At 46.3% G+C, this 11,422-nt stretch overlaps 1 protein-coding gene across 1 annotated transcript in view; it reads left to right on the forward strand.

Annotated features, from left to right (window-relative positions):
- The first annotated feature begins 3,597 nt into the window (after positions 1-3,597).
- SDC2 (syndecan 2) overlaps positions 3,598-11,422 on the forward strand; it is a 127,649-nt gene continuing 119,824 nt past the window's right edge. Inside the window, exon 1 of the mRNA XM_017875287.1 lies at positions 3,598-4,347. Within this exon, the coding sequence (XP_017730776.1) occupies positions 4,288-4,347 (60 nt within the window). The 5' untranslated portion in view covers positions 3,598-4,287. The remainder of the gene's footprint in view (positions 4,348-11,422) is intronic.

The raw sequence follows: 11,422 nt of genomic DNA on the forward strand, positions 1-11,422 counted from the left end.
TATTTTTTTTTTTTTTTTGGGTGGAGGGGAGACAGAGTCTTGCTCTGCTGCTCAGGCTGGCGTGTGGTGGCGTGATCTCAGCTCACTGCAACTTCTACCACCTGGGTTCAAGCAATTCCCCTGCCTCAGCCTCCCGAGTAGCTGCAACTACAGGTGCCCACCACCACATTTGGCTAATTTTTTGTTTGTTTGTTTGTTGTTGTTGTTGTTGTTAGTAGAGACGGGGTTTCACCATGTTGCCCAGGCTGGTCTCCAACTCCTGAGCTCAGGCAATCCGCCTGCCTTGGCCTCCCAAAGTGCTAGGATTACAGGTGTGAGCCACTGCACTGGGCCTGAAAATAGATTTTTTTAGATTGCCTGTAGATTTTGGTCATGGCCTCAGCTCACTTGCCAGTATTAGCAATGGCTCATTTAATGGTTGGCTGGCTGGATTTCCTCTTCCTCTCAGCTTCTATCATCTTTCAAGTGAATTTCATAAGAGCTGATCCTACCAAATTGATTTCTAGCCTGGACTCCTGGTAACAGTCCAGGAGGTGCTAAGTGGAAGAACAACCAAGAACAACAGAATGGCATCTTTTTTTTCCCGCTATCCCCTACTCTGACAACTCACCTCAGGACAGAACACCTGTTCATCCATGGTTGTAATGTGGTATCATCTGATACCGTAGTAACAGAGTCCAATGTGTCAGTTTAGGTTAAAAACTGTCTTTAGTAGCTTTCATTTCTATTTTTTCACTTGTCTGGCTCTCTTTATTTTCCATTTTTTTTATATGCTTGCATCTTAATCTCTATGTTGTTTATTTTTAATATTTTCTCCTGAGATTCTTGAAGTGTGGTAATTATTCTTTTAGCAATCAATGAAGCTATTTGGGAAGTGATTGGTTAAGCTGTGCCCCTCAAAGTATAGCCCTCAAACCTGAGGACTCGAAATATATTAGCAAAGAACCTCAGTTCTAGTCACAAGCTATATTTAGTGAATTAGATACACTCCACAAAATTCTGCCAAATTTTAGTGTCCATCAGTTTTTTAAACATTTCTAATTAGCAAAACACACAAACAGGCCTACGTCGTTTGCAAATTTAGACAAATCCTGACTAATACCTGTGGACCTCCCCTGACCTCTGTCCCCATCCCCACTCAGCATGGGTGACCTCTTTGTAGTCAGCTCTTGTGTAAGTGCTTTTTATACTGTCAGATTATCCTTCTTGCCACAGCTGTTAATAAATCTGAACACAAGATCTTGAATATTTGTTTTCATCTACTTAATATTGTGTCACTCTCAAAATGGTACCAATTCCCTTATTATATATACTCTCAATGGAGTATTTATCATCTTTAAAGAAACAAGTCACTGAGCATCTCATAAACACCAAGAGCCTTGGGGTGTGCCTTCAGGGCAGCAGACAGATATATCCCTTCAACACGTGTATTCACTTAAATTCATTTTTTATCACTGCCCAAGCTGAATCACCATGCTTCTTGTTACATGGGTGCCCCAGTAAACAGTAGTAACTGTGAGAACCAGCAAACCAGTGGGGTGTATTTCCTGTTTTACTGGAATTCCAATTTATTTGATGGATACTTAACTGTTGGGGACAGTGGAGGTGTGGCCTTGCCTGAAGGCTGGTGAGTAGACTAAGTCTCTTATGAGGACAGAGCTGATATTTTATGGCTCTTTGAATGTATTTTGCATTGCTCATTTTCCTCTGGAGCCTTCTTTTAGAAGTCTCCCCATCTCATGAAACTCTTCAACTCACAAAGACTCCATCTTAAAAATAAGGGCACTAGGCTGGTGGCTCATGTTTGTAATCCCAGCACTTTGGGAGGCTGAGGTAGGCAGATCACTTGAGCCCAAGAGTTTGAGACCAGCCTGGGCAACAATGGAAAACCCTGTCTCTATAAAAAACACAAAAATTAGCTGGTGTGATGGCCTGTGCCTGTAGTCCCAGCTACTTGATGGGCTGAGGTGGGAGGATTGCTTGAGCCTGGGAGGTCGAGGTTACAGTGAGCTGTGATCACCACTGCACTCCAGCCTGGGCAAGAGTGAGACCCTGTCTCAAAAAAAAAAAAAAAAAAAAATAAGGCCGTGGTTCATTCTTTCAAAAGCTAAGTGGAGCCCACATTGGCACAGGTGCCAGCTACAGTGTGGAATCAGAAGCATCATCTGATGTTACAACTTCTGGCCTCTTGCTCTTTTTCTTCTTTCTCCTTTGCCTACTCTTCTATTTCTCCATATTACCTTTTTGGTTGCCAATGCCTTAGATTTGCTCATGAGCATTTGTAGTTTGGTAGTTAGCACAGAAAACCAAAGGACTAAGTGTCTCCAAGTTTGAGTTGTAATTCTCCAGTTAAATTTCTTTCTTTGAGATTTATTACAGTAATAGGTTACTAAGACATTATAATTCTCACTTAGGGTATGACTTATTTTATTCTAATACTGAGTTGAAAAATTATCATGGCCTCATATCTATATATCTACATCTGTGTATTTTAAAGGCTCACAACTCTTATACTGTACAAATTGAGCTTTAGAGCAAAATTTATTCAAGATAATATTTATCATGTGTCTTCATGTACCAGGAATGAGAATACAGTGGTGAACAGACAGAAAAGTCTCTAGTTTCCTGTAGTGGGCATTCTAGGAGCAGAATGGCTTCATAATTCATTTACTCCGTAAGTCAGAGAAAAATGTGGTACAAACTGGAAGGGATTGTGTGTAAAATTTGTGACAGTAAGAAAAAAAGAAGAAACTAGAAGGGAATACACATTTGCCATGTTCTATAATATGCCACAGACATTGAATTGAAAGGAAAAAATAACCTTGTAACAAAATATTTCATGTCAGTTACTTCCATTTAGGAAATACATGTTCATTATTTTCTTCAAACTAGGAATTACTTTATCCCTCTTTTCTTTGAAGTTATCTTAAATCTGTCATTATTCAGGGTCTCTATCCAACTTCTTATCAAATTACCCTATTTGTAGCTTCCAAACGTTAACATCTCTCTGCTGAAATGGGACCTATAAAAAGCCTTAGGGGCATAAACTGTGTGTGAGGCAGAAATGGTATTTAAGCCCTTAATGAAGTTACGAGCTTTCAAACTGTTGCACTTTGGGTTTACAGGATCCTTCCTCCATGTCCCTTTTTTTGGGGTGCGGGAGGATTTGGGAGAGTGGGGAATACTCTCAGTACATATTTATTACATTTATTATCTTCTCTTTAAAAATGCAATTTTCACGAACTGGCGATTTATGAACACTTCACATTGCTTGAAGGCATCTTACACTCCCCCCCCCCAACTCACAAGGCAGTTTCCACTGGTCGAATTCTCAAGGCAGAAAAGCTACATATGTCTCTCGTTTCTTCACCAATTGTTCCCTAGAAAAGGGAAAGTGAAGAAGAGAACGAGAAAAAAAAACAGGGGAGAAAAGAGCATAGAGAAGGAGAGAGGAAAAGTGGGGAGGGAAAGGAAGAAAGGGAGCGAGAAAACGCAGGAGCCCTGGATTGCCGACGAGCAGACCCGGCGCAGCCACAGCGCGGAGCCGCGGCGCCCACTGGTCCTTGGAGCTGCCAATCGGCGTGTAATCCTGTAGGAATTTCTCCCGGGTTTATCTGGGAGTCACACTGCCGCCTCCTCTCCCCAATAGCCCAGGGGAGCCCGGAGAAGCAGGCTCGGGAGGGAGGGAGGGAGGGAGAGAGGGAGGGACGGAGTCGGAGAAAAAGAAGAGGAGGAGAAGGAGGAGGACCCGGGGAGGAAGGCGCGGCGCGGGAGGAGGAGGGGCGCAGCCGCGGAGCCAGTGGCCCCGCTCGGACGCGCTGCTCTCCAGATACTCCCGGAGCTCCAGCCGCGCGGATCGCGCGCCCCCGCCGCTCTGCCCCCAAACTTCTGCCGCAGCTCCCTTTCAAGCCAGCGAATTTATTCCTTAAAACCAGAAATTGAACCTCGGCACAGGAAAGGAGTCCGCGGAGGAGCAAAACCACAGCAGAGCAAGAAGAGCTTCAGAGAGCAGCCTTCCGGAGCACCAACTCCGTGTCGGGAGTGCAGAAACCAACAAGTGAGAGGGCGCCGCGTTCCCGGGGCGCAGCTGCGGGCGGCGGGAGCAGGCGCAGGAGGAGGAAGCGAGCGCCCCCGAGCCCCGAGCCCGAGTCCCCGAGCCCGAGCCGCAGTCGCTGCGGCTACTCTGCTGTCGATTCCTGTGCGCGGGCTGTGCCGAGCGCTGGGCAGGAGGCTTCGTTTCGCCCTGGTTGCAAGCGGCGGCTGCGAGCAAGCGGGTCCCTGGGGAATATGCGGCGCGCGTGGATCCTGCTCACCTTGGGCTTGGTGGCCTGCGTGTCGGCGGAGTCGGTGAGTGGGCCAGGCAGGGGACGCGCGCGCCGTTTAGGGTGTTCGAACCTACAAGAGGAGCCTGCGGGGAATAGGGGAACGCCACCTGGGGAACCCCTAGCCCCCACGGTACACCGGAGATCCGCTGGGACAAATGCGCTCGCCGGGTCACCCTTTCCCCCTCTTCCCTTCCGCAGAAAAGCGCTGCTCGCTGGCGTTGCCCGGCGGTCCGCGGGAATGGGGGCACGAGAATTGCAGTTTGTTCTAACCGCAGAGGCCCCTGAAGTCACTCCCAACTTCTTCGCCCTCGGCTGGTCTTGTTGCGTGGTCCGGGAAGGACGGAGGGGAAAGGGTGGCAGGAGGGGGGAGCCTGGGTCGGGCCCGCGAGGGAACGGCTCTGCTTCGCGCGCTCGTCGAGACCAGGGGTGACCTGGAAACTTTGGGGTCCCTTCCTCCGTACACCATCCCCCCACGCCAGCTTTCCTGCTTGACTGCGTGCAAGTTCTGGGGCGATGGGGGCCAGATTTAAGGGCCCCGCGAGTGTCCAGAGATAAAAGTTTGCAAAAGTTCTTTTGTTTGATGCTCCCTGCGGCTAGAGCAAGGTAACCCACACTACGTGGAATCGCAGTCCGCGGTCCCGCATGGGGACACTGGAGGATGTACGGAACGCGTCCGAAAATGCTGGGACGCCGGCCACTGGATTCCCAGTCCTGCAGCGACCCCCTCCTCGTTGAGGGGCGGAGGTTAGACCGCGGGGCGTCAGGGGCAGGAGGACATTTTCATAGGAGTTGCACGGGAGTGCGGCAAGCAGGGCGAGGCGGGGTACGTGTGACACGGCTCTTGGCTTTGGGTCGCCTGGCCGCTTGGGGACAAAGGCTTCCATCCCGCCACGCTAGCCCTTTCTGGCCCTGGCGGGGCGCTTCTGGGGCCGGGAGGAGTCTCGTCTCCGGCGGGGCGCCTGCGGGCACCCAGCTTCCCTCCCCCGCTCTGGCAGTGGGAACTTGATTTCTCCTTTTGGTCGCGCTTCGGGGGCTGGAGCTTGTTTTCCCACGTCGCCCAATGAGCGCCCTCTAAAGGGAACTGCCTCCTTGGCCTCCTCTAGTCCTCGGCTGCCTCTACCTGGGCGCCAGGAGCTGCTCTGTCGGGCCAGGTGGAAGCTTGAGCACCCCAGATTTCGTCTGCAGCCTCAGTGCTCTCTGGGGTCTCAGGAGTGCCGCTGTTTCTGGCCCTTTTGGTTCCCCACGTCCTCTCCCCTTTGCCATTTAATAACGTGTCAATTTCTAATTAACTGAATTGTGTCTTCAAAGGCAATTTATATCATCTTAAGGTCTTTTAGGTGATTTTACAAGTTTGAGTCTCCCCCCTCCCCTTTTTTTGTGCTGAGGCTAATAGGACTGGGAAACCTCTTTGGCTTCGAGCGGCAGATGGACATTTTTAATCAGTGTGGGAGCCTCTGTGTGTGCTAGCAGATCCCCATACATTCTTTGTGGTTGGAGAGCATGTAGAATTGGAAACTGTACAGACTACATGAGTATTTTGGGTGCTCAGGTTGTAAAATAGAACTCCGAGCCTTCTCAGTGTTTCCCTTTGGCAGATGATGGTTTAATCCATTGATATTAGGTATCTTCCAACCGGTTATGATGAACTTTGGCTCTTTGTACACCAAAAGGCAGCAGTTCTCTTGTTTATTTCAGATAAACGTTGTTGCTCATCTTGTTGCAAAACAGGGCAAAGGGACTTCATCTAATAAATTTCAAGAGCCTGCCTGAAAAAATGCACATGGTTAAACAGGACCTTTTTTTGCTGAGTTCTTATTCAGGGATTTGCTAGGAAATCTTACTGTTTTGGGATTCTGGAGAAAGAATGTTTCTGTCTTCTGCCACTCTGGGTTTTTGCATAAATCTAGCAGTGCTCCTTAAGAAGTTTTTTGGCCGAACTATATACCGGTTCTCCCCGGTGACAGCTTTCCCCTGAACTGTGTGTGTTTGGGGTTCTAATATTTCTCAGTTTGAACCAGAACTGGATGCTTTCCGAGTGAACTGCATTGTGATAGACACTGTTTTCAGTAATTGGAAAATCATCCAAAAAGGGTGATTAGATATTTATAAAATGTCAACTTGGATACTAGCAGAGAATCTTTGTTAGGCAGTGAGTCAGTCTTTCTAAATAGAAGCCGTTTCAAGGCCCAGAATGGCTGACAGTCCGTTTAAATTACTTTTCGGTCTCTGTTTCATGTATAGCAACAAAAATATAAATGAAGTCAAAAGACTGAATTTAAAAAAAATTTAGCTATTACAGAATATTATTTCCAGGACTTTGCATTTTATTTTGAAAACTGCAACTGTTTCCTGGGATTTAGAAGTAGTGATTTGGGTTTAAAGCCTCCCTTTAAAAGGAAGAAAGGAAAACTGCCTACAGTTAGTGAATTATTGAGTTTTATACTTAGCTCTGGGGGGAAAAAAGAGGTTCTCAGGAACTAAGGCTCAAAACTGCCTATGAAAAGGAACTGGTAGCTGTTCCTTTATGGATCCTGGAGACAGCTGGGAAATCCTGTTCCTAGTGATCCATTCATACTTTCCACTGGCAGGTTAGGACTTTCACTGCGGAACACCAGGCAAGGGGAAAGTCTGACTGAGTGTGGCAGTAGTGATATGCTGCTGGTTTTCTGTCCATTTTTTACATGACTGTTTATCTTTAGAAATAATATATTGCAGACTGCTATAAACACATAATTTGAACTGGAAATATGTTTAAGAAAAGGAAGTGTTTTGAACTAGAGGAATTTTATAAACATTCTTAGATGTCTGTAAATTAAAAGAAACTGTCAAGTCATTTGGACTCATGCATTATCTCCTGGTGTATTATGAAAGGCAGGCTCTGGAAAGTTTACATTAGAAGGGTAACTAAAATCGAAATCATGTAACTGTTTGCAGTTCTATAGAAAATATAGTTTGGCTGTTTTATGAGTGAAACAAATTGCTTTTGCTAGGAAATTTTATAAAAACAAGGGCTCTTTCTTAGTTGGGTATTAGCAGAAGGAGGATGTCATTTAAGAAGGAAAGATCTTTTTTTTTTTTTTTGAGATGGAGTCTTGCTCTGTCCCCGGGCTGGAGTGCAGTGGCCGGATCTCAGCTCACTGCAAGCTCCGCCTCCCGGGTTTGCGCCATTCTCCTGCCTCAGCCTTCAGAGTAGCTGGGACTACAGGCTTCAGGCTTGTAGAAAACGGATGTCTGAGAAGCAATTTGAGCATGCCCTTCAGCTCCTGCCTCTAGGACCTGATATGTCTAGTTTTGATGGTAACCACCCTTCGAGGGGTAGCCTACCAGAGACTGTGTAATATGATCACTTAAATGGCGCCTTGGACAGTCGTTAGTTTGGAAAGGATTTCAAAGGTGAACTAGTTTGTTCCCTGGGTGGAACTAGTTTTCAAGTCTCCAAAAGTCCCCGGAGACCTGACTGGCCAGCTAGAGGTGGCTTGGAGTCTCCACTGGTTGGCAAGGCCCCTGAAGCTGACCCAGTCACACAGAGCCCCACCAGCCCTGTCATTAAGGTTTAGAGCGAGTCCCGTCAAGCCACTGTGCTGTTGGCATACCTGCTGGTGGGGCTCCAGTTGTCCTGTGAGGAATGCCATCTGAGTTTAGATTCTCACTAGATTGCCCTTCGTCCATTGCCAAAAATCAAACTAGAAGATTTTGCCCATCCTCTTCTTCTTCCCAAGGCCCAAGGGTGCATTGCAGAATCTCAAAACCACTGAATTCTTTTCATGCACTAGAGGCCAAAATAAAGTCTTAGAGAAAAGCCAGAAGTAATGAAGAAGAATCTTTGCTAAAACCAATCTACTCTTATTTAACATTTTTAGTCAACTGTGCCAGTACTATAATTTTCACCCTAGTCATTTGGATTTAAATCTTGAAGAAACCCTGGACTCATTCATCTTTGTTGGTTTCCTTGTCCAGTCTGCCTGTAAGTCCAGCTGTGCATTCATTCTGCAAATACTTATTTAGTTCCTACTAGGAGCTTGAGGTAAAGCAGTGAGCAAACCAGGCAGATATCCCCCTGCCTTCTTGGAGCTCGTGTTCTAGTGATCTTTCCGTTCATTTTTTCATGCCTTCAGTGGCCAGCATGAAACTTCCGCAGGAGTGCCAACCGACCCCAGAATGCCCCGGCCCATGGGAACCTGCACTTAAATATGCAGCGTCAACAGTTGTTTACCCAGCTCCTGACCTGAGCTCAGCATTGCAAGGGGTCAGGGGTTTGGAAACTTGGTCTCTTCCCACAGCACTAATCTTTTTTTTTTTTTTTCCTCTTGCGGTGGAGTCTCGCTCTGTCGCCCAGGCTGGAGTGCAATGGCATGATCTTGGCTCACTGCAACCGTCACCTCCCAGGTTCAAGCAGTTCTCCTGTCTCAGCCTCCCAAGTAGCACTACAGGCACGTGCCACCACACCTGGCTAATTTTTGTATTTTTAGTAGAGTTGGGGTTTCAGCTGGTCAGGCTGGTCTCCAACTCCTGACCTCAGCTGATCCACCCGCCTCGGCCACCCAAAGTGCTGGGATTATAGGCATGAGCCACCCTGCCTGGCCATTGGTCTCTTCCTGCAGCACTAATTTTGATGAGGGAGAAAATTTCTTTTGAATAAAGAGCTTTCCCTTCTTTTTTTCTTCCTTGGGGGCTTGCCAGCTTGTGCTTCTATGTCAATAGCCTTGTAGTTGCCATTCCTGGCCCAGACACTTGCATGCAGTTTGGTTTGTCCTCCACCACTTTGATCATATTGCCCATGGTCTAGACACCGCTGTCTGTCCTTGTTATCATGGCATATAGTCTGTATGCCTCTGCTGGATTTATAAGCGGCTCCATAATAGCCTTCCTTTCTAGTTACCCCCTTGATCGCTTTCCATCATGTCTCCCAGCCCTGGCCCATTGGTGTCACTATCATGAACACTCCCTGGGCATTGCTACCTTTTCGGTGTTTCTCCTTTTAAATGCTACTGATTCAATCCAAGCTCCAAATACCTTTTCATGGCTGATCCAGCCCTGTTGTTTTTAATCCTTCTATAAGTAGCAGGGCATACTGATGATCAGAATCATTGGAAGTACGTGAAAACGCAGATTTCAGGCGTTCTCTCAGACTTACACAATCAGAAGCCTGAATGGGGGTGGGAGTCTGGGGGAATCTGTATTTTTTTGAAGCAACTGAGATGATTCTAATGAATCAGACTAATTTGGAAATTGCTGGTCTAGATGACAGCATCACCCCTTAATTATGTGCTATTCTGTGTTACTACTAGGGTTTTCAGCAGTAGCTGGGCTTAGTGTACAAAGGGCTTGGGCTTGGGAGGTGGACAAGTCTGGGTTCAGATGCTGGTACCTTGCCACTTAATGTGTCAGAACTTGGACAGTATATTAAAGCTCTGAGTCACTTAAAAAAGTGTGTGTGTGTGTAAATTGGACCTAAGAATGCCTTTATAACATGACTGTTGTGAAGATGAAATGAAGGGTGCATATGAATGGTGCTTGAGGCACAGAAGATAGGAAAATTTTTTTTCTTCCTGTCTTGGCCTTTTTTTTTTTTTTTTTTTTTGTTGGCAATGAAATGAGGGAGCCATGTCAGATGTTCTTACCTCTCTGACATTCTAAAGAGGTGAATTTTCTCTCCCATCAAGATTAGTGCTATGGGAAGAAACCATGTTTCCAAACCTCCTACCCCTGTGCGGTGCTGAGCTCAGGTCAGGAGCTGGGTAAACACCTGTTGATGCTACACGTTGAAGTGCAGGTACCCGTGGGCCAGGGCATCTTGGGGTTGGTTGGCACTCCTGCAGAAGTTTCATGCTGGCCACTGAAGGCATTATGGTTCAGGCGTCAACGGAATACACCAGCCCCCAGTGGACCTGGGCTGGTTGTCCTGTTTTGATGCCTCTGTACTCAGTGTCATCAACATTGCAGGGTTGGTGTCAAGAATAAAGAAGGCATTGATGTAACGTCCTGACACATCAGCTGTGCACAATCACACCTCCTCCTCTTTCCTGTGGCTGTGCTGAGATTCCAGCACATGCGAAGGAGAGAGTTAAAATTTAGTCTGTATCATGTGTTGGTATGCTGTTGGTCAGATAGAATGGGGTGGCAGGGGTAGTGAGTATATTTTGGGGATCCGGGGGCAGAAAAAAGGAGTATTTTTATTTTTTAAGAGTGGAAATGTAGCCTGGCGAGGTGTCTCATGCCTGTAATCCCAGCACTTTGGGAGGCTGAGGCGGGCTGATCACCTGAGGTCAGGAGTTCGAGACCAGCCTGGCCAACATGGTGAAACCCCATCTCTACTAAAATATAAAATTAGCCGGGCGTGGTGGTGGGCACCTGTAATCCCAGCTACTTGGGAGGCTGAGGCAGGAGAATTGCTTGAACACAGGAGACGGAGGATGCAGTGAGCACTCCAGCCTGGGTGACAGAGTGAGACTCCATCTCAAAAAAAAAAAAAAGAGTGGAAATGCATGAAATTTCTTCTTTTAGCCACTTGGGCTTTAGGTCTTACTATTAAAAATCTCGATTGCATTGTGATAAGTCTGTTTCTAGGGCAGCATTAGCTTTAGCAACAGGGATAGAGGGAGGGGTGAATGCCTCTGAATAGGAGGACACTGTTGAAATAGAATTGTGAATGTCTGTTTTTCTCAAGTATCTCAAAGAATTGGTAGGAGTGGGAGAAGGGAGAAGCCTTGAAATCTTTGGAGATTTTCCATTTGCATTTCATATCAGCAGAGTGAAGCCAACGAGTATGCTGCTTGTGGTGTGATAGCCAATGCATAGTCTCAGAAAAATGGAAAAATGTTATTAAAGACGTTTTCATAGTTTTTTTCTGTACCATTCAATCTATTTTGTGAAAAATGTCACAAAGACTCAGTAAATATGCCCTCTACAAAGCATTTTGGTGTTTTTTTTTTTTTATGATTACACAGGTATATTAAATACAAGTAGCCGTAATATTTAAGGAGTATGTGCAATTAATATAATTTAGTCTTATGGTAAGAATGACACATGGGACAAGATACACAATTGTTAAAGGAAAATTTTTTTTTAAGGGAAAAGTTAAATATGTATTTTTTTTT

The sequence above is a fragment of the Rhinopithecus bieti genome, unplaced genomic scaffold, assembly GCF_001698545.2.
Source record: "Rhinopithecus bieti isolate Rb0 unplaced genomic scaffold, ASM169854v2 scaffold_8760, whole genome shotgun sequence".
NCBI lineage: Eukaryota > Metazoa > Chordata > Mammalia > Primates > Cercopithecidae > Rhinopithecus > Rhinopithecus bieti.